A 24,114-nucleotide genomic window follows, 5' to 3' on the forward strand; every position below is an offset into this window, starting at 1 on the left:
GTTCAGGAGACAGAGGCCCAGGAACACAGGGGAACTGGGAGGGCTTCTGTGTGACAGGGGGAGGACAGGCCCAGGGAACCCACTCTCCACGAGGCCCTCTCCAACATCATGGGAGTCTACCACCATTCCCAGGAGCCGATGGCAACGGTACTGGCTGAGTTTCAGGAGACCCAGCAGCTGCAGGAGGAACAGTATTTGGGCTTCAGGGAGGAACTCAAATCCATCAATTCCACCCTGGGCACCATTGTAGGGGTGCGTAAGGAACTCGTCAACACCAGGAGGGACACTGTGGCACAACAAGGGGCCCCTGACACTAGCCTGGACAATGAACTGCCCACCACCTCTGCCGGCGCTAGTGGACAGGAGGCACCGCCACAGGACCACCACACCTGCACCCCACCCCCTGCAGATGGAGAACCACCCCGCAAATGGTCCCTGAGATCCAGGACAAAGACAGAGAACAATGCCAAGACCACCGCCAAGAAATGAGACCACCCTGATTGTCATCCTTCTGTCCCACTTTGTCACCCTGTCCATACTTAAACTGCCCCAGCTCCACTTCCTATGCCCCTTTAGACAATGCACCTGTGAGACTAATAGACTGAACTCTGCCATGGACATTCCTCCACCATCACGCCTGACCATTGTACAACACCCTCCACTATTTAGCACTTAAATAAACACCCTTAAATCAAAAAACAATCTGGAGTCAGTCTGTGCTTTCGAAAATGTGTATTTTCAATAACAGTGGCAAAATGCTATATCAAATGTAATGTCAACATACCTATATCACACAGCTCTAGTCCATGTGGAAACAAAGCAGATGTCACACAGTGGACCCACATCTGTGAAATCGTAAGGGAAAGTGACAACTCAGTGACCATACACTGGGTGAAAATGACAGACAGATGAGAGGTAGTAGAATTAAATCAGATGTAGCAGTCTGTGTTGTCTTCTTACCTGTGTCTCACTGGAAGTATTGCAGGATCACCGTGTTCCTGTTGTCTATGTCCTCTTTTTCTGCTTCCTCGTCTTCACTGTCCACAGGCTCCACAGCTGCCACAACACCTCCATCTGGACCATCCTCCTGCAGAAAAGGCACCTGTCGTCGCAAAGCCAAGTTGTGAAGCATACAGCAGGCCACGATGATCTGGCACACCTTCTTTGGTGAGTAGAATAGGGAACCACCTGTCATATGGAGGCACCAAAACCTGGCCTTCAGGAGGCCGAAGGTCTTCTCTATAACCCTCCTAGTTCGCCCATGGGCCTCATTGTAGCGTTCCTCTGCCCTTGTCCTGGGATTCCTCACTGGGGTCAGTAGCCATGACAGGTTGGGGTAACCAGAGTCACCTGCAAATGGCGAGGGACAACTGTTAGACACACACTAACTCATAGGGACATCCCCAGACCCAGACAACTATTCACACTGTATTGGGTCCATGTCCTCACCTAATAGCCACACACGGTGCCTCTGGAGTTGCCCCATTACATAAGGGATGCTGCTATTTCTCAAGATGTAAGCGTCATGCACTGAGCCAGGGAATTTGGCATTCACATGGGAGATGTAATGGTCTGCCAAACACACCATCTGCACATTCATCAAATGGTAACTCTTCCGGGGGGGGGGGGACCAAGGCCACATGTGTCCCATCAATGGCACATAAGATGTTGGGGACATGTCCCAGGGCATAGAAATCCCCTTTCACTGTAGGCAAATCCTCCACCTGTGGGAAAACGATGTAGCTCCGCATGTGTTTCAGCAGGGCAGACAACACTCTGGACAACATGTTGGAAAACATAGGCTGGGACATCCCTGATGCAATGGCCACTGTAGTTTGAAATGACCCACTTGCTAGGAAATGGAGTACTGACAGCACCTGCACTTGAGGGGGGATTCCTGTGGGATGGCGGATAGCTGACATCAGGTCTGGCTCCAACTGGGCATGCAGTTCCTGGATTGTGGCACGATCAAGTCTGTAGGTGATGATCACATGTCGCTCCTCCATTGTCGACAGGTCCACCAGCGGTCTGTACACCGGAGGACGCCACCATCTCCTCACATGCCCCATCGGACAGTGCCTATGGAGGAGAACAGCGAGCAGAGAGTCAACCAACTCTGAGGTACATAAACACAGCTTACTCTTAAATATTAGCAAATTGACATATGCCTGTATGAGTATTTAGGCAAGGCCTAGATATGTGTGACGCAGTCCAAAATAATGGCATGTGGGCCCATGAAATGGCGGCTGCCTGACCTGTAAAGTGGGACAATGGGATATGAGGTAACTGCACTGGCGTTGTACACTGTCGCGGTAAGCGGTCGAAGACCGCGGCGTAATCCTGCATTGGTTAACATTGGACCCTATGGGTCCCAGGAGCCAATGACGATGTACGTCGGCGGTGACGGTGCGCATCGCCGCGGACGTGACCGCCATTTTCTCTCTGTTCAATCACTTGATACCTGATTTTCGACAGGAGAGGACCTACACTGCTAGTGCTGCTGTGACCTCAGTCTGGAAGAGACAATGGCTCGTGTGTCTGGGGAAAGGGCCCCTGCCTTCAGCACGGAGGAGTTGGAGAAACTCGTGGATGGGGTCCTCCCCCAGTTCACGCTACTCTACGGTCCTCCAGACAAACAGGTAAGTACACTGTGAGCATGCTGTATGGGCAATGCCTGTGTGGAGTGGTGTGGATGAAAGATGGGGGGGTGAGAATGAGGCATGCATGAAACGACGGTGGGTGCATGTGCGTCATGGCAAGGGTAGGGATGCGGGCCAATTACTGTGACGGTGCGGACGGTAATAACTTATCTTTTTCCCCTGTACTATTCCTGTAGGTCAGCGCCCACAAGAAGAAGGACATTTGGCGTGCCATCGCCAAGGAAGTCCGGATCCTGGGGGTCTACCACAGACGGAGGACCCACTGCCGGAAAAGATGGGAGGACGTTCGCCGCTGGAGCAAGAAGACGGCAGAGGCCCAGCTGGGGATGGCCTCCCAATGTGGGAGGGGTGCCCGTCGCACCATGACCCCCCTGATGTTCAGGATCCTGGCGGTGGCGTATCCGGAGTTGGATGGGCGCTTGAGGGCATCACAGCAGCCACAAGGGGGTGAGTACACTCTCATTCTGCTGATTCAGTGCGCATTGTAGGTGTCTGGGTGGGGGAGGTGGGCTTTGGGTTCCCCTAGGCCAGGGCGAGTTTAGTAGGCAAGGACCCTTCTTAAGGCAGGCCCTGTGGCACCCCACCCCACCTGTGTACAGTGCCAACTACACCTAGTCAGGCTCCTGTGACATCCATGTGTGCAGCAATCGGGCATAGCCTTGTAACCCATGTCCCTGGGATTGAATAGGGAACTCCAAGTGCGCGGCGTAGTGCAGGGGGCTTCTGTGTCTGTAGTGTCCGCCAACGGTAGCAGTATTGCATGCACTCAACATGTCTTTCTTCTGTCTCCCCCCCCCTTTTTGTGGTCTCCCTGTTCTTGTGTGCATTAGCATCATCAGGAGGAGGAGCAGTGGCACCGGAGCAGGAGGGAGCTACATCCCAGACGGCCCTGGAGGGCGACACTACGGAGTCTGAATTTACCAGTGGGACAGAGGGCGAGGGGAGCTCCATGGCGGGGAGAGGAGCTGACACCAGCAATACGGACTCCTCCTCTCATGGGAGCTCTCTTGCGGTGGCGGGCCCATCTGTGGCCCCCGCATCTACAGGTACAGCCGCCACCCCCTATCAGCACCACCCTCCCAGCAGCCCCTCAGTGTGTGTCCCGTGCCCGCTCACCCAGGAGGGTGCCCCAGGCACCTCAGCCCCTGCCACCCCTGCTGCCCTCCTCAGGTCCCTCACTGTTGGGCAGCCTACCATTTTGAATGCCATCCAGGGTGTGAAGAGGCAGTTGCAACAAACCAATGCATACCTGGAGGGCATTCACTCTGGTCAGGAAGCCCATCAGCAAGCTTTTCAGACTCTGGCCTCAGCACTGATGGCAGCCATTGTCCCTGTCTCTAGTCTCCCCCCTCCAACTTCCTCCACCCAGACCCAAACCCCTGTACCTCAGCCTATCCCAAGCACACCATCAGACCAGCATGCACACACCTCAACACACAAGGGAAGCTCTGGCAAACATAAGCACCACACATCCCACAGGCACTCACGCAAACATCACACACATGCAGACACACCAACATCCACTGCCTCCACTGTGTCCCCCTCCTCCTCGTCTCCCTCCTCCCTCCCTGTCTCGTCTCCACTCACACCTGCATGCACTACATCCTCAGCCACTACGTCCATCACCAGCACACCGACCACCACACCCCACTCATGTGCAGTCACCACCCCCACTACCATTCACATGTCCCCTGTGTCCTCTCCCAGTGTGTCTGTGAGGTGACCTCCCAAGGTACACAAACGCAGGCACACACCCACCCAACAGCCATCCACCTCATGACTGCCTCCAGCCCATGCACCTTCACCCAAAGTCACCAAACGTACACCTCCTACAACCACTACCTCTTCCTCCACTCCCAAACCCCCTCCATCTACCCGTCCCAGTGTTCCTAAGAAAATGTTCCTGTCCAACCATGACCTCTTTCCCTCACCTCCCCCACCCCTTCAGTCTCCTAGGGCCCGACTCTCCAGGTCCGAACCCAGCACCTCAGCCACAACATCTGTGGGACCAGTGGTGCCAGTAGTAACCGACTTCTGGAGTGCGCCAGGCAGCAGGGCAGCCAGTGTGGCAAGAAGCCAGAGCACGGACAGTCCCCCACCTGTAAAGCATAAAAAGTTGGCCAGTGCCCGGCGGGAGAGGGGAAAGAAATCAGCCACCAAAGCTGCTCCCAGGGGTACTGTTGGGGGTGTGGAGACAGCTGTGCCACCATCCAAGGTGGGGAAGGGGCACAGTAAAGCCGGCAAGTCTGGGAAGATCTGCACGGCGGACAAGACCACCACCAGCCTCGCTGCCCAGGACACCGCCGCCAGCAGCACCGCTGCCCAGGACACCGCCGCCACCAGCCCTGCTGCCCAGGACCCCGCTGCCAGCACTGCCCAGTACACCACCGCCAGCAGCATCGCTGCCCAGGACACCGCCGCCAGCAGCACCGCAGGCCAGTGAGCGCCAATGATTCTGACGCTACTGAGGCCGCTACGGCAGGATGAAGCACTCTGGGCACAAAGCCCCCACCAGAACCAGTGGAGAACAGCATCCACTACCCCAGTCCTTGGCAGGATGAAGCACTATGGGCTCAAAGCCCCCTCCAGAACCAGTGGAGTATCACATCCACTACCTCTGTCCTAGGCAGGATGAAGCACTCTGGGCACAAAGCCCCTCCAGAACCAGTGGAGTATCACATCTACTCACACACTCCTTGGCAGGATGAAGCACTCTCGGCAAAAAGCCCCCTCCAGAACCAGTGGAGTATCACATCCACTCACAGAGTCCTTGGCAGGATGAAGCACTCTGGGCACAAAGCCCCCTCCAGAAACCAGTGGAGAATGTTATCCACTTGAGATACTGTGGCTTTGCACTCCCCAGGATTGAACAGTGGGCAAACCACCCACTGTAGAGACTTGAAAGACTGTGGCTTTGCACTCCCCAGGATTGAACAGTGGGCAAACCACCCACTGTAGAGACTTGAGAGACTGTGGCTTTGCACTCCCCAGGATTGAACAGTGGGCATGGAGCCCCCTCGTGGATCTGGTGTCGTGCACTCATCCGGCTGAGGTGCCCCCCCCCCTGAGGTGCCTGTTTTATTTCTATCTGATGCCCCAGCAGTGTTCTCTCCGTCTTGTTCGGGTATTGAGTGTGGGCCTCGCCCATGCGTTTTGAGCCCAGTGGTCCTCGGACTATGATAGTGGAATACCTTGAACTTGGATTCTTGGTGTATATATTTGTTTATAGTGTGAATATCTTAATATATGTATATATTTTTGATTACTGTCTTCGTATATATTACAATCATTTGACTCATTTCCTTTTGTCCTTGCATTCTTCCAGGGGAGTTGGGGGTGTAACTGTGATGTATCATGATGTATTAGTGTGTGTGTTGTCGTGGGTGAGGGTGGGGGTGGGAGTGTTGCGTGTGTGTGTCACTGTTTTTTCCCTCCCCCCTTCCCTGTGTCGTAGGTGCAGTACTCACCGTGGTCTTCATTCATGCGGCTTGGACAGAGGAGCAGGAAGATAAAGACTGGAAGAATCTAAAGTTCCGGTTCCATGGCGTCCTGGTTCCTCGTGGCATGTGTAGAGGTGAGTGTATTCCCTTCCAAGTCCTGTTTCCGCCACGTTTTTGTTCGAGGTGTATACGCCCCGGAAAAGGTGGCGGATTGGTGGCTTGTAATAATGTGGGCGGTACATTGTCTTCCGCCTGTCTGTTGGCGGTTACCGCCGCAGTGTTTGTTTGTACCGCCTTGGCGGTCGGAGTGTTAAAGTGGCTCTCTATGTTGGCGGTTTCCGCCACGGTCGTAATTCCATTTTTTTTTCTGCCGGCCTGTTGGCGTTTTAACCGCCACTTTAACACCGACCGCCAGGGTTGTAATGACCACCAATATAGTTTTATCATTAAAGCTGCAGGTTAGTGGGAAGGTTTTTGGACATTTCTTGGAAATTTACTGTCTGTAAATGACAGTGCACTACCACATCATGCTTTTGTAATATATTTATTAAAAGTGAGTGTTTAAACATAAACTGAGAAACACTCCTGCCCTTATGTCAATGTTATTAGTAAACTAAGAGGCAAGTGATGGATCACGTGTACCCTATATGTGGGCTGGATTGTATTATACAGAAGCAAATGATTAGTTTATTTATTCAAAGAAAATAGTTTTTTGTACAGCAGAAATGCTGAACTCACACACTTGGAGGTGCACTTATTATTTTTAGATATATTTTATTAATTTTGCGAGTAAAAACATCAAAGAAGTTACATCTCTCAATTTAAACAAACATTATACTATCCCCATTCCCTCCCCCCTTGTTCGCTCCCAGCATATCTGCTATCTTTCCTTGGACATCACAGACTTTTCCAATAGGGAACCTGAGCAGACTTAGGGGGTTATTCTAACTTTGGAGGAGTGTTAATCCGTCCCAAAAGTGACGGTAAAGTGACGGATATACCACCAGCCGTATTACGAGTTCCATAGGATATAATGGACTCGTAATACGGCTGGTGGTAAATCCGTCACTTTTCAGTCACTTTTGGGACGGATTAACACCTCCTCCAAAGTTAGAATAACCCCCTTAGTTATTAGTGTGTCTCTGTACTAGGGTCTTCGTCCGTATCTAAATCAGAAGTTGCATGTGAGCCATCTGAAGTTGTTTCATCAGGATGTTTGAGGCAGTCCAGTAGCGTGTCCCATTGTCTCACCATGTCTTGTGATCCACATCCCCGCGCAGCTTCCTGATGTAGTATAGCCCCCTCTGCCTCTGCCCATTTTATTACTGCATTCTGCCACCTTTGTATGTGTGGGCCCTCTGCATCCTTCCAATGTATCGTAATTTCTCTTTTTGCCAAGATTAATGCCAGATCAATATATTTATTGGTCGCTTTTTTAGCCTGTGGGTGGGGAAAATCTCCTAATAATGCTGTCAAGGGGGATAGTCTCAATTTCTTGTCTGTTACTGCAGATATATGTCTGAACACCTCTTCCCAGTAGGGCACAATTATTGGACAGTTCCGTAGCATGTGTTCCAGTCCTGCTTCTGACTCTGAACAGCGGGGGCAGCCCCTGTTTCCTGTAGCGTACATTAGTGCTATTTTATGAGGGTAAGATATGCTCTGTGATAAATGCAGAGATTAAGCAATTTGAAGCAAGCATTCCTTGACACTGATGGAATGTGTGTAGTGATTCTGACCCATCTCTGTTCGTCTATAGTTGTCTCAAGTTCTGTCTGCCATGTCTGTCGGAGTTTATCAAAAGGAGTGGAGACATCTTTATGCAGGGCCCTGTAAGTGGCTGATATTATACCTCCCTCCCCTCCCTACGAACAGATAACTTGGGAGCACTCATGCATAATTGGCTCGTGAGAACCTAATTTCCATGCTTTCTGTATGATCTTAACCAGTGTATTGTGTAAAAGGAACATTCCTGGGGGGACACCTAATCGCTCCCTCAACTCTGCGAAAATTGAGCAATTCTCCATTTTGAAATGGGTCTCCAATCAATGTAATATTATATGTAGCTAATCTCTTGATCCCTGTTAGTGTCTGCCCCCCTGGAAGGTGCAACAGTCCTTCTATTGGTATTTCTGGGGCATAAGGGAATGCTGTTCGTGTGTGCCGTAGGCTACATTCCCAACATACCCAAACAGTGTGTAATACTAGTGAGAGTTGTACCTTTATCCCTCCTGGGTTCATTAGCACATTCAGGAGGACGTGAATTGATCTACTTGGGCTATGATGTGTACCCTGTTCTAATTGTTCTTCATGTAAAGCTCTTGCTAACCACTGCAGTTGACATGCCCAACAGTACATCTCCATATTAGATGCAGCTCGTCCCCCCTCTGTCGTAGGTTTCTGAAGAGTGCCTAGAGCCAGTCTGTGCCTTCCTGATCCCCACACAAAACTAGTTATCAATGTGTTAATATCTTTCAACACTGACCTAGGGACAACCAGTGGGAGAGTGGAAAAATTGTATAACAATCTGGGCACCATTACCATTTTTATCAGTGCTACTCTTCCCATGAACGATAGTGGAAGCGTTCCCCAGAACTGCATGTCGCTTCTTAGTTTTCTTATTGCCAAATGTATATTTCTCTCCAGTAAGTCTTCAGATTTATGGTAGATGTTGACCCCCAGATAGCGGAATGTAGTAGGGGTCCAGTTAAGTCCTCGAGTGTCTTCAATTCTCGGGACGACCTCCATCAGGGGGAAAACTGAGGATTTCTGCCAATTTATCCGTAAACCTGATGCTCCTCCAAAGCGCTCTAACATAGTCATTGCTCCCGGAAGGCCAGAGTCTATGTCCCCCCCAGGAAAATCAGCATGTCGTCGGCATAGAACGTTATGTGATGTTCCTGCGTTCCCATCTGAAGCCCCTCAAAATAAATTCCCGATCTTGCCATTTGGGCAAGCGGTTCCACCGCAATTGCAAAAAGTAAGGGTGAGAGGGGGCAGCCCTGTCTAGTGCCCCTGCCAATTTGGTGTGGTTCTGAAATAGTCCTGCCTGCACGTACTCGTGCCGTAGGATTCGTATATAAAAACTTCATCCAATGGATAAAGTTTTGCCCCAGTCTCAATTTCAACATTACCTGCTCCAGGAAATCCCATCTGAGGCTATGAAAGGCTTTTTCAATATCTACTGCTATAATTGCTGCCTTTTGCAATGCTGGGGAAGTAGAGTGTAGGATCAAGACCAGTCGCAGTATGTTTTGTGCAGTACTATGCTGGGGGACAAACCCAGATTGGTCCCTGTGGATTAGTGACACCATATGGGGCAGGAGTCAGGCAGCTAGTATTCGGCTTAATATTTTATAGTCCATGTTAAGCATGGATAAGGGGCGATATGAGCGCACATCCTCTGCTGGTCTGCCAGGTTTCAGGAGTGGAATCATTACGGCCTCATTTGTGGATTGAGGCACTGACCCCTTCTCTATCGCTTCGGCATAAAGGGTGCATAAAAGTTTGGACAGCCGCTCTATGTACACACTATAAAACTCCACAGGGAGTCCATCATCTCTGGTACCTCACCTCGTGCCATATTTTTCACTGCTGCTTTAATTTCTGCAATTGTAATGGGTTCTGCCAAGGCCAGACTGTCTTCCTCCCCCAATTGTGGAAGACGGAGGTCATCTAAATCTTTTAATTGGGTGGGACCCAAAGCCTCCCTCGGTGGGGCATATAGTTGAGAGTAATAGCTAGTAAACCTGGTGTTTATGTCCTTCTGCCCACATAATCGTCAACCTGCATCGCCTGCATTCTCCAGTATCAAGGTCTGAGATCTCTGAGGAGTTGTAAGCCAAGCCAACAGTGATCCTGCCTTACCTCCTTCTGCATGTTGCCTAGATATGTATTTTATGTAATCAAAACAGCTCAACTGTTCCTGTGCCCTTGCAATATTTTCTTTGTTATCCACAAGAAGGGGGGCCAACCCTGGGTTATTGGGTCTGCGACGTTCCAGGTCTCTAAGGGAGTCTTCATATTCTTGAATCTCTTTTTCTAGGGACCTGCGAACGCCTATGTTTTTGGCTATACATTTACCCCTAATGACCGTTTTGAACGTCTCCCATTCAATCGCTCTGGAGGACGCCATCCCAGTGTTATAATCAAAGAACTCTTTTATGGCAGCTGATATAGAGAGTTTAAATGCTTCATCTTCAAGCATATCTGCCCTAAGACGCCAATTTGGTATGGGTGTCTTCTCCCTGCGCCATGTCAACGATAGCAACAGGGGATTATGATCTGAGATTGTGCGGCACAGATACTCCGCTGTCTCCACTACACTCAGTATCTCAGGGGAGGCCAGAAATGCATCCAATCGTACGTGTAGGTCATGTAGCGTGGAATGAAAAGAATAGTCTTGGGCTGTTGGATGGCCTCCAACTATCAATAAACCTCCATTGTGGCTGCCATTCAGAGAACAATCTAGCTATTTTGGTGGTGGGGGAACGCGGCAGGGGGGTGTTTGATCTATCCATCTCAGGGTCTGCGATACAGTTAAAGTCCCCCCTAGCAGAGTTGTCTGTGTGAAATAAGGTCCTAGCTCTCAGGAGAGTCCCTGGTCCTGGTTTGGAGCATACATGCCTCCAAGCCTAATATCTCTACCTTCCAGCCTTCCAGCCACTAAGACATATCTCCCTTCCCTGTCTATAGTTTTGCACGTCTTTTGGAAAGGTACGCCAGGGCAGACCCATACTAATAGACCTCTGGCGAATGCAAAATAAGTTGTCGCATATATTTGACCACGCCATCTCTTCGCAAGGGCCCTGACCTCATGTTCCAGAAGGTGTGTTTCCTGTAGTATAGCTACGTGGACTCCCCGCCTCTTTAACTGATTGTGAATCTTATACCTCTTGCTTATACTGTTCAGGACTCTTACGTTCCATATAACTATCTCATACACTAAGGAAGTATCGATAATGTGTAAGTGTAGAGAGTTAGGACGATCTCACTTCCTCTTAATAGCGTGTGGCATCGCCTCAAAAATGTACACATCCTAGTCTTAAGTGCTACTATTGACACAGTGCTGGGAGCAAACAATCTAGCACAAAAAGAACTAAAACCCCAACATCCCAACTCCCTTACCCCAGGACCGGCATCCAGAACTATCCCCGTCCAAACTGTGGAAATATGAACTAATGTTAAGTAGGTAGAGTGACACATCAAAGACCGATAGCCCGCTTCCCAGCGTGCTAGTAGCAGCCCCATCAGACTAATTAAAGTTCTTAAGAATTTTCTACCCAGTGGTCCCTATTTCTTTCATAACTCGTGATGTTATGTAGGAAGGAGGAGGACCCATAATCCCCGATAGCTCACAATGAGCCTCCTCGAATTAATTACCACCCACAATTTGCCTGCCAAGCAACTGTTACCGCGCTACAAAGCAGACTGTTATCTTGCGACTGTGTGGTTACTCTCCAAGACCAACATTACCAATGCATACGGAGCTCAGATTAAGTCCTCTGAAGATCTCGGGGTCACTTTAGGTATACTGACGGAAGTCTCATGGGATGAAACAGATGCACTACTAAAATTGGAATCATGATCTGAGAGGGCCCCGGAAGATTGAGTCAAAGTATGATTTCTCCCACTCATAACCGCTGCAACGTCCACTGCTTCTCACATCTCCTGTAGTGTTTAGTGTCGTGGTGGCACCACAATTGTTCCTCATCTGTTGGACTTGTTGCACCTCTTACTGGTCGAACGAGTTGTTCCCCGCCGTGCGTCGGAGGACGATGGGTCCAGTGTTTCCAACCAGTCCCATACCATCTGGGGCGAAGTGAAGAAGTGGGTTTTATCATTATATGACACTCTCAGCCTAGCCGGGAAGAGCATAGCATATTGAATTTCACAGCCTTGGAGTTTTCTTTTGGAGTCCTGGAAGGATGCTTTTTGTTTTTGCGTTTCCCTGGAGAAGTCCGGGAAGATCATTATTCGTTGGTTCCCCAGTTTTATGTCACCCTTCAGCCTTGCATGTGCCAGAATAAAATCTCTGTCTTTGAAATGTAGCAGTTTGGCTACTATTGGACGAGGTCTCATCCCCGGGGGGGGGGGTGGAGGTCTACACGGCACCCTGTGGGCTCTCTCAATAGCAAAGAAAGGGGACAAGCCTTCTGAAGCTACTTCGTCTCTTATCCATTTCTCCAGGAAAGTCTCCATATTCGCCACCACTTGTTCCACCTTTTCTGGAAGACCCACCAGCCGGATAGTGCTCCTACGAGCAAGGTTTTTGGCATCTTCTACTCTGGTTTCCAGTGTTTTCACTCTGGAGGTGCGATCTGTCAGGTCTGCCGAGAGAGCCTTATGACCTGGAGCCAGTTGTTCAATGGCTTTTTCATTGGAGACCACTCTGTCCTATAGTCTGTGATGGTCGTCTCTAAGCAGGGAGAGATCTACTGTTAGAGTGTCTATCTTGTGTTCAAGGTCATCTCGGGAGGCCTGGATTGCTTGAAGGATAGTGTTTCTATGTTCATGGTCTGCCCAGGTTGCACACCATTTCCCACTCCCTCCGGTTCTTTACCCTACAGTCTTTTTGATTTGCCCATCGTATTAGATGTTTTCTCCCCAACACTTTTTTTGAGGGGGGGGGGGGAGGTGCTGCCACCCACACCAGGATGGATTTTTTTAATATCCTGCAGATAGGCCATTCAGTCCTCGCTTCGGCCCGCTCACAACTCCAGCAACTGTGGGAGATAAATCAACTCTATGGATCAAGTCTCTCCTTCCTAGACCTTTGGCTCCACCCTGGGTGTAATGCAGATCAATAATTCCATTGTCTCATGGGGCAGTGTAGTTCCATGCCTCCTCCGGCACGGAAGGACCTGCCGCTGCTCGTTGTGCCCTTCACTCCTGGGCCTTTGAGATCCTAACCATGTATGTCTACCGCCGTGCTCTAGGATGTGCTCCGAACGGCAATCCCAGTCTGTTTGGTGCGCAGCCACATCCCCTTGGTTACTTTCCACTGGGGGGTGGGCGGGGCAAAGAGGGGACCCAGAAGGGCACGTATTTTCGCCCCTGTCACCATTTCCAATCCGCGAGGGCTAGTTCACCACACCGGCGATGTCTCCGCACTCCAGAAGGCCCAGGGGCAGTCCCCACTCACCCCTATGGCCGCCGGTGGCGCTCGGGAACACTTGTTGGAGGGTGCGGTCGTCTTCGCTGCTCCTGTCCTTAAGAATTTGCAGGCGACGATGTCTAAAGCTCTGTTCTAGCTTCAGTCTGTGCCTCTCCTCGCCTCGCGCTCTCCCGGCTTCATCTCGTTGCGGCTGCCATCTTGGCCCGGAACGTGCCGAGGACTGTTTGTCTTACACGGCGCTGCCGCCCCTTCCTGGGAACTGGAAAGCACAGCTGTTGGTGCCTTCTCCGCTCTGGTTCCCCGATACTGCCCAGGGCGACTCCGGGGGTCACTGGGCCGGCAGGATATTTAGGGCCGGTCGACAGTTGCCGGGAGCTCCGCGCTAGCCGTGTGGCTTCATCGGTCGCTCCTTGAAGGTGCACTCATATGTGAAAATGAAGAAAAAGGTGACTCTGTAAAATACATTTTTTGCCTATAATCACAGAATTTGAGACCCGTTTATGGGTCAGCCACATTACAGTTAGGTTGAGTAGATTATTCAAGTTACTCGACCTGCAACTGCAAGTCTAGTATTATTTTTATGATTTTTCGAGGCCTGATATTGTTTTGCACACAGTCCCAAATTGTCACCTGGAGCACTCTGTGCATTCTGTGCGTGTTTATTTTGCCAGTGTGTTGTTTTGGTTTGGCGGTCTTTTTCTCTTTCTTTTAGCGCTGTGAGCGTGGGGTTCAGTTCACCTGGAGATAGAAGTTAAGTTTGTGGGCGAGGTGTGGGTGCAGCTGTACAGGTACAGGAGTGGAGGTGGCGCAAGTGTGGCTTGCAGTCACCGACGGTTGAGTGTAAGCACATTTCTGCTTTCTTCATAAATATTTTTTACAGCTAAAAGCCAGGACTCCTGCCAGTAAAAGCACCACTTATGACTCTAGACACCAACGATTTCAGTGAAGGCGGGTTTTTCTGGCTGGTTCTGTTAGGAAAGGGACACCAGCTATTTTCATCTATTTTCCCAGTACAAAAGCAAAACTGCCAGAGGGGTGATTAGGTATGGATAATTAGAGATCACTTTAAAATTATCAAACTAAAGTTGGATACATTGAATACATCTGAGATTTTACCATAAATAGTCTGATCTCCCTTAAAGCTTCTCAGTGGAACATGAGTGTATATAGATCAGGTTCAATCTGTTGAACCAGGGGTAATCTGCGTGGCTTTTCAGAGGTCATGTTTATCAACACTGCCTTTCTACATCTGTTAGGACTTAGGGATAGTTAAGTGACCCATTTTCATTGCTTTGCAGAAAAAACACAGGAGTTGTTTATGATGATGAACAGACCTAACCTTAATTTGATGGTTATAAGCTTTACATCGAATTCCTTTAAAGGTTTCGTGAACAAGAATAAGCCGAATCTAATGCACGCAAACACTGAGTTTCTTTTTATAGCTTTTACCAAAAGGTTAAGTCTAGAATTCTTACTAGAAAACCCCCTATTGCAAATCCTGCCCTGAGCTTTGGGAGTAAAGCAGACAGATTGGGTGTTGTCTTCTTGACTTTACCATGTCACTATACAAGTGACTTCAATTGTAGATCACTATACAAGTGACTTCAATTGTAGATCCGTTTGTCTATTACCTGAAACCTTTGTGTGTTTCATCTATTTCTTAATGAAGTACCTTTGCTATAGACATCTTGGACTCCAATCAGATTACAGCAACAAATTACTAATACGCACTATGCACATAAAAAAGAACACATTTTACAAGACTCATCATCTTGTGCAGCTACGACTTCATCTTACTCTAATCATGTTTCCCTAATGTTTCCGAATATACACTGCTTACAAGTCCATACGATTTTTAAAAAAGTTACAGAAAAAGTCACGCCTCATACTCTTGTGGATGAGTCAATGTATGAACATGATGTGGTCTATTAAAAAAATGAGTTAGCCTTTCATAACACTACTGTAGCAAATGGCCAGCCGTTTAGTCCCCAACAATATTTTGCTTTTGACTAACAGGCTTTTGGACAAGCTGAGTCTCACTCAGGGGAAATTCACAGTAATTGGATTAAGCATGCTAACCATCAGTGTCTGTCTTTTAAAGTGTAGCTGCTGCTGCTCAGCTACAGTAAGAGGCTCTGGGCTGGTTACACGTGAACACATGAGCACAAGTGTGGGTGGCATGTGTGAGACCACAATCATGCACAGCCCGGTATCTGCACAAAGGTAGCCTATCGCAGATAAGACACTTCAGGTATTGGTACTGATATGGGGTAAGCCTTATGAGTGGAGATTCAGGGTCTATAGTACTGACTGAAGCTCTGTGGTGCCTACACTGTGTGCACATTATAGGCACAATCTGCCCTCAAGTACACTTTTGCTCCACTTACAGCTACAGGGTCCACTGAGGTACCAGTCTGGGATACAACATGCACCCCATGAGTAAATGTATAGTCCCCAACATCCTACATACACTTTTTATGGCACTTTAAGATTTGTAATATTTCCCTGGCTCAGATCTTAATCATATTCCAAGCTTTTGTCCTCCCTAGTGGGTCAAGTTAATTACTCTGCTACCATTCAGAGGGATCAAAGGTCTCCCAGACATTAGAGCAATTAACAGCAGCTGATCAAGTTCCTGGGAAAACATGGGGTGCAGAGAAATCTACATCTGTTCCTTAGCTTGTCATACTGCTGGAACAGTCCAGGCCCACTAGAACAAAGGAGAAGGGCCAGACCTCAAGAGCTACCATAGGAGGGAGGAGCTAAGGCTCTCAGGGGAGCTCTTTCCACAGACAACTTGAAGTCGGTATATTGCTTTTTCAAAGAATACTGTGCAGGTGGAGTGGAGCACGGGTGCAGGGATGATGTGGCATTGTAGGATTGCCAGGGGTGCCTGGCTCGTAGAACTTTTCACCCCCACGTAAACAGTCCCTACCCAAGGGAGAGACTGTTGAGAAAATACTGGACTTAGAAGCAACAACAGTGAAAGAATACCCATATGGAAGGAGAAGCCAATGGATGCCCTGCAAGGACGGACTGAATAACTTTCATCCCAGCTGACCCCATCGGACTATGATGGGCCTCTCGAGGGCCAGGGTCAGTGGGGCTGGCTGCCTTATAACCCCTGGGAAACAGATGGGGGAACTGACCTGCTCAGACACAATGGATGTTTCTCTTGCACCTTTTGTGACTGGCTTTTGACTCTGCTGACTCACAGGTGCCATTCAAGAAGCCAGTAGACTTTGAGACCTGGGATGTGTGGCAGGGAGGGTGTTCTGCTGGCTGGCTGCAGAGGGATTATGCAAGATTCCTCCACAAGCACAAGAAGAGCACAATGGGCCAGACAGGATAGCACAACTTTAGAGGCCAGGAGGCTTAAAGGAAATGCTCCAGGTGGTTAAGACTGGCCATCAGGAGCAAATCAAGTCTGTATTTGTTAACATTAGCTTAATGGGGACAGAGAAACGGGTCTGAGAAGTCTGATGCCACAGAGGAAAATAAATGAAGAACCTGAGCGCACTCTGCTGAAATCATTCCCGGAGATCAGTGCTATGTTCCTTTTTTTAAATTTCCCTTGCAAGAGACCTGTGTGGGGCCCTCTCCCCGTGCCTACTTTCGGCATGGGAACCAATCTCCCGAGGCCCCAGGAGGCAAAATGTCCTGGAGACTACATCTCCTGGGACAAAGGCTAAACCGAGAAAAAGATCTGCTCACCTGTCTCCAAATGCCCGTGTTCGGGGGGAATCGAGCTGACAACAGCCTGGAGCAGAGGGCAATGATGACGGCTTTAGCACCAACCTGGAAGAATCATTGAGAGCCAGAGGAGGGTGCAGGGGGCCCGTCCGTAGCCGCAAATGACACTCATGTTTGTGGGTGCTCTGGGTAGGATCGGGGCACCCCACCAAATTAAAGAAAACAAGACAAGTAAATAGAGTGGGTGGGTTTCTTGCTTATTAAATATTTACTAACTTGGCTTGGGGTGCTACATAAGGGGGTGAATAACAGTCTTTTTTTGTTCCGCCTGCAGGGATGGGGCACCATTTTTTTCCTCAGTGTGTTGTGGAAGGGCTGCAGAAGGTGCAGAAACCTCACAGGAATGTGTTTAGTTAAATTAATCCATGTTTCCTGGGGCCTTATGTTCATGACCCTTGTAGTGCTTTGCATTAAGTTAGAGCACCCCTAGATCCTGTGCTTTTGTAAAAAGATTCTAGAGTGCTGGACCCCTGGTATTAGGCCCTCCCGACTGCTTTTTGAATTTTAAATGCTTTACTGACAACACTGATACTGGCAATACAATGTTACCATTGTAATGAATGCTCTTGATAACTAATATGTTGTTTATTGAGTTCAGTGATGGTGTAAGGTTGAAACATGTCATGTGGCTGCTATCACTATTATGGTGATGCCCTGACAAAGCCAGTAGGCCTGCCTTTTATAAAATAGGTCCCCATATAATGTTATGTTGCATCTAGTATAGGTGTGGGGTCTGTGGCTGTAGGGGTCAGGACCACCTTGGGTGTAACGTGATATGAAGGTGTCAGCAAAGGTATTTTCATCTACGTGATGTAAATATTTGTAACTTGATGCACAGTATTTAATAGTATGTAGTTATTAAAAGTATATTTCTTTTTTAAAAGAAAAAGTACTGACTGGACAATATTTTATTGTGTTGTTGTTTACCGATCAGCAAACTGGACCACACCAGCTGCCTTCAGTAGGCATTGGAATACCCTGTTTCTCTACCATGAGACTGTCGAGAGCTACAATGAAGTACTTGGTTCTCATTAAAAAGACAATAGTAGTTGTATTACTTGTGAATGATTCACATCCTTTGCAGTTAAAAACCCAATTACTAACAACTATCATACTGTACATTCCAGGGGAAATGACTTTCAGGAAAACAGTTGAAAAGGACTTACAAACTGGATGCAGATCTAGTTTTTAACATGAAAACAAATTCTGCTATTCAATTCCCATATCTGTACAACAGACTTGTGACTTACAGGCAACTGATTCTTATGTATCCTTCAGCTGTTTCTCCTGACTATGCACCCAAAAGCCCTGGGGGGATTTGTCATAGCCCTATAAAGGATTCAATGATGATCACTCGCAACTATGCTTTTCAGTAACTCTTGATGCATCCCGTCCCGACTAAGAACTCACAAGATGTTAGTTAGCCACATAAAATATTCAGACCTTGAGTGGGACAGCCACAGAGAGCAGAAAAACACATCTGATGCACTACTTGAATTCTGCGGTAAACGACGTGCAGCAGAAGAAGGCAATCTTCAATCAATATCAAATCAAAATCTAAAACAAGTGTTTCAGGAAGGAGAGACAAAAAGGAAAAGTGGAAACCACCTAAAAAAAAAAAGTCTGAAGCCTGTAGCCTGCCTAATATGTGTAACAATCAGAACTGCGCAGTGTGATAGATTACCTATATATAAGGGGGTACAGCTCTTGAACATGCTTCTGGCTCCAATTTGAGAGAAACTAAGAATAAGAAAGGAATTTTATTCAATATAAGGATGTAGTAAAATAATTTGTAAGAGCTATGGAAGTACTGGTTCATAAAATAAACTGCTTGAGGTAACATCTTGTATGAGAAATTTGATCCAAAGTCTGAAAATCTGTTTTGGCCTCCCTAAACTAACACATCTTGTCAAGACCTTTCATGCTTCTAAACCTGACTTTTGCCACAAGAAACGAGCTTTCTCTTAGCATAGTTTTCTAAAATAAATATAAATTGGCATACAGTATTCAATAATGTAACTAAATACGTTTCAAGAAACTTTATTAGTCCCACAAAAGAAAATGAAGAAATCACCACTGTTCATAAGAATAACACAAGAAATTCCACATTGTGGATTTTTGAAATGTGTTGGTAAACTATGCAAAACGTGAAGGCAGGTAGGAAGATATTATGGAAGAAAGACAATTTAGCTAAGTATGGGTGAATAAAAAACGAAAAGTTAATTAATTGTGATCATAGTTCTTTACCATGGGCATGCACTTGGAATTTATAATCACCACATAGGTGCAAGATCTTGGTGTCACATGCTTTACGTTTTCTTCTTATGTTCCCCTCATTGCATTTCATTTATCAGAATTTGCATGCTGAATTGCGCAATTTACATTACCAGTAATGGGGTCTGATATTTTCATAATAATAAGAAAAGACTATTTAAGGCTGATGCTAAAACATCTTAGCGAAGAGACACCTTCATATTTTCCTAAGAGCTTCAAGAACATGTTGTGTGCTGTAGACATCTTAAGCTGAAAGCCACAGGCTGGCACTGCCAGACTTATTTTATTTTCATAGTACAGAATGCAATAATAATGCCAAACTCTGACCTTGGTGCACAATAGCAAAATGATCAAAAAAGTTATCATGCAAAGGTAAGTGGGCAAGACCATTTGAGAAACACATGCAGGCATTTTAAGGCTGAATTACTTAAGCTAGTGGATAGAAAGGGAGGGGTTTTTACCATAGATTGATCCAATCAATCAATGCTTGATTTAATCCACACTAAATACCATCTAATATGTTGCGATTGTTTTCATATAGTGTTTTAACAGCAATTCATTTTTAACCATTATGCTTATTTGTGTTACATTTATTCATATAATCCGCACTAGGTTAGAACAGTCATTATTAATAAAGTGTTTGTAAACATATAGGGCCAGATTTGCAAGCTGTATTGTGTAGTATGTGAAGCAGTACTACTGTAGTACTACTAACATTCTACAAAATGCAATTCATAAACCTAAGTGCAGGGACCTCTATCTCCCCCATGCCTATTTTATCTGTGTGGAGATCTCTGCCACTTAAACTGGGACCTCTGCACTTTAAAAGCATATATTTTATTAGCAAATGTGGGATGGGCCAGCAGGAATGGCTGCAAAATAGGGAATACTTCCTACTACATGAGAGAGGTTTAGCTAGTAAGTAGAATTTTGGGAGGGTCATACAAGGCTGAAGAAGGTGAGCACCTGCTGTTGAGGAGAAACTTATGGGCTTGACCTACTCCCACTTTTACCTAGGACAAAGAAGTGGACTCCAAGGGTCAGTTAGATGACCTCCTGTTAAGCTACAGAGACACAAAAGCGACAAGAAGCCTACTTTATTGGAAAAGACAGCTGGCCAGTTTCAACTAGACCTGCCCTGGACCATGCTAGTGGTTTCTGTTGGAGAGAGTCCTGACTCGAAAGTGTTCTTCCTAAGATTCTGGAACCCTTGGCTAGTGTCAAAGTGTACTCCTCTGCCAAGCCCTAAAACATGGGGCTTAGAAACGTTTTCAAGACTTTTAGCCTGGAGAACCAACAGAAGACGAGGACAAACCTGGCAAGTCAATATGAAGAAGGTGCTTTGTTGCTGGGCTGAAGGTTCAGGTTGCTCCCGCTCAGTTTTTCCGTAGCAGCAAATCTATTTCAGCATTACGTATCGGAGGATGTTTTCGCTTTTTTTGGCTAAAGCTTTTAAACTTGCCCTACCAGAGGTATCCAAGCTAAAAAAAAAGGGACTAACAGCCTGATTTAGATGTTGGCGGATGAGAATACTTTGTCACAAATGTAGCGGACATCCTGTCTGCCGTACAATCCCATTAAATCCAATGGGGATTGTAATACTGCAGATGGGATATTCGTCACATTTGTGATGGAGTATTCCATCCGCCAACATCTAAATCAGGCCTTAAGTCCTTAGCTAGAAATCTTCACAGGTTAAGGAGCCAAATGTGTCTGACTCACATGAGGGACCTTCATTGGGCATGAGTTTTGAATTTCTCCCGCTCAGAGATTTCCCACCAAACTGCTTCACCAGGACTTCATCCAAAAGGTATCTGGCTTCATGGAACCAATCTCGGCCACAGGCTGCTGCCTTGCTCCAGTGAGGATTTTTCGACTTCCAGTTCATAGACTAAATCAGAAGGCAAAACTTCTGATCGGGAGGACATTGGTCTCTGTATCCAACTAGCGCTCCACTGAAGTCAGCTTTAATAAGCGTCTCGGTACTGGTCAAGCACAACCAGATGACCACAGTTGGCGCTTAATTCTCTTTGGTGCTATTTTTATTTAAAACTTTAAAATTCATATCTCCAGTTTCCATTATTGGATTTTTGTTCTTTTTGGTTCATTTTGTTGATCAACATATGCTCTATTGTTATAAATAGGAATATAATTTTTATTGGCTTGTGTTTTCGTCATTTTAACTGTTTTTTACTTTTAAATGCTTTACACATTTTTTTGTGTTAAGCCTGTTTGGTCTGTGCCATATCTACCAGTGGTAGAGCTCAGGTTTCTATTAGTGAACTCGTTAATGGACTTAACAAGATCTCTTGTAGTGGACTACCATCCACTTCATCTAATAATCCACTTTCTCATAATGGCTAGTCTGCATTTGTTGGAACACCAAAAAGCAGAAATCCAGCTCCTGGGGCCAGAGGATCCTGGGGCACCTGACACAATTTGGCTTCGATATTTGTGTGCTCTTATCACTCAGTATTTCAACTCATAACTATCATTTAACATGCAAGTTAACAAAAGAACCAATGTGTTTTCTACCTATGTGGAATATTTTCCTATCAGCAACCCCATGACTGAATTTCCCTCATCCAACATGTAACATGCAGTAACATCAATACACACACTACTACTGCAATAACACAAACAGTTGCCTCCCGACACCAACTTTAAACATACTCTAAAGAGGTTTTCCTCCTATTTCAAACCAAATTCGAAGTTTGGCACCAATTCATGTTTGGCCTTCAAAACTTATATCACATCCAGGCAGAACTGAAATTCCTTCTAAGGCTGCCAATCCTACATCTGAATGTAAAACACACAGCCTGGTAATCAAGGTAATGCAAGTCACAACCCAAAACACCTATCCACACAATTCCAGCATGTTGCCCAGTACTAGCATACACGGCTCCTGCCCAGGTACAAATCATAAGGTAGTAGTTCTATAAACAATCAAGGCTCTGCCATATGAAAGTCTTTCCTTTGCCATCCGCATGCAGGGACAGGCCCCAGATTATCCAGTGAAAAGCTTAAGTTTCATGCCTGCGTTTGGCATGTAAAACTTTGGTCAATCCTGCTTATTGTCTACTGTGTCACCAAACCCCATTCTTCAGCCAGCAGGCTAAAGCATTTGTTGCAACCACTAGTGCTTTAAAAAAAGCGATAAAATATAGCATACTAAAATAGGCAAACTGATATGATATCTAATATTCTACGTACTCATCTTGTTGGCAAATGTAAGACTCTTATTGGGTCATTTGCTGAACTAGATTCTAGCCTGATTCAGAGCGCACACTGTCAAGGAGCAAATTAGCGTATCCTGATTGAAGGGAACATATAGGCGATGCTCCTAGATCGCAATCATCCCCATTCCTCGCTGATCATGATCCTTGTTCTCTTGTGCTGTGAGGTGTAACAGTCAGATATTTAGACTCCCGAAAAACCTTGCTATAATTTCAGATAAGTGTATGATTCACATGCTCATATGAACTTTGCCACACATATCAATAATACAGTTAGGGAATGTTACCTTAAATTGTTTTTAATTATGCAGTGTCTTCCATTCCCTTCCAGGAAACTTGCACCCAATAGTTGTTGGAGCCCTAATCAACTCAAAGCCAATTTATGTCAGTGCCTCTTGGGTGGTCTCTCCAACTTTAAACTGGCTCGTTAGCCACTGTCAGGCGAGCAATGGATAGCCAGCCTTTCTGCTAAGCTTCCAGTTTCTGTTAGCCTAGTCGTGATTCTCTTCATGCCTAGGCAAGGAAGTGAGCTTTATACATAAATAAAATATTGATTAGGGTACTCAAACTGAAAAAGGATATGTACCTAGGAATCATATATGCCCCCACCCACAAACGTTTGGCATGAGGAGGTGTTGTTTACTTCTTGAAATGTAGGAGTTAGTCTGGAGTAAGACACACTTAATCACAGAAAACTCTTTGAGAACGGGGCCAACAATGGTAAGGGAAACGTTGCTTACATTCACTGAAATGTCTGCACCCAAAGTGGTGGCGTGATTGGTAATCCAGTCATCTAGAAGTTATGATTTGTTTCTCTAAAATGCTAAGGCTCGGCACAGAAGCACAGGCACAATTTTCTTACAAACACACACTATCCTTATCCCCCATAGCACAAAATGGTTCAATAGGTTCAATAGTTGAACAGTTCCTTAACTTACCGAGGCAAAAGTTTTGCTGAAATGAGTTGCTCTCCACATACATGGTGCAAATATACGGAAAGGGTGAGAGAAACGCGTCTCCGTGCTTGAACCTTAGTTTTGAAACACTTTCCCATTTACTCTTATCTGGAAATATAAGTTAAGGGATAATACAACTCTGGACGAGGGGGTTAAAGTGCAATTAGGCAGTAAACAAAGTATTATAAGTTAAAAAAAAATCTACAAGAACTAAAAAGGATAGTAATCATACTCAATTTTTACCTTTTTTTGATATAATGGAATATAAATAGCACTTCCAACAATGTCTGTCTGATGTTCTCGAACAGAAAAAGAGCTACTGGTGTACACATCTTAAAACTCAGCGAACGTACCTCTGAAAGTCTGAGTGCATTAGGGTTCCAAAATGACAAATAGTTTTCTTGGTAACATGCTCGTAGCCAAGATTATATATGTTCTGGGGGCACGGTCCCAAGGAATGACAACATAAAAGCGTTATTTGAGGCACGGTAGTGAGGGGAATTCCTGGGTAGAACTGTGATGAATTATGGAATTATTATTTTAGGATATTAAAAATATTGCTATAATTCTACCACAGAGAATATTTGATTATAATTAATAGACACTCCTACGCTTTGAAGCACACTGGGGTTGGAGAACGAATTAAAACTATATATAATTTTACCAACATAAAATTAC

At 46.4% G+C, this 24,114-nt stretch overlaps 1 protein-coding gene across 1 annotated transcript in view; it reads right to left on the reverse strand.

Annotated features, from left to right (window-relative positions):
- MAJIN (membrane anchored junction protein) overlaps window positions 1–24,114 on the reverse strand; it is a 378,916-nt gene that overhangs the window by 16,063 nt on the left and 338,739 nt on the right. The window contains exon 5 of the mRNA XM_069207529.1: window positions 23,419–23,544. Within this exon, the coding sequence (XP_069063630.1) occupies window positions 23,419–23,544 (126 nt within the window). The remainder of the gene's footprint in view (window positions 1–23,418; window positions 23,545–24,114) is intronic.

The sequence above is a fragment of the Pleurodeles waltl genome, chromosome 9, assembly GCF_031143425.1.
Source record: "Pleurodeles waltl isolate 20211129_DDA chromosome 9, aPleWal1.hap1.20221129, whole genome shotgun sequence".
NCBI classification, from domain to species: Eukaryota; Metazoa; Chordata; class Amphibia; order Caudata; family Salamandridae; genus Pleurodeles; species Pleurodeles waltl.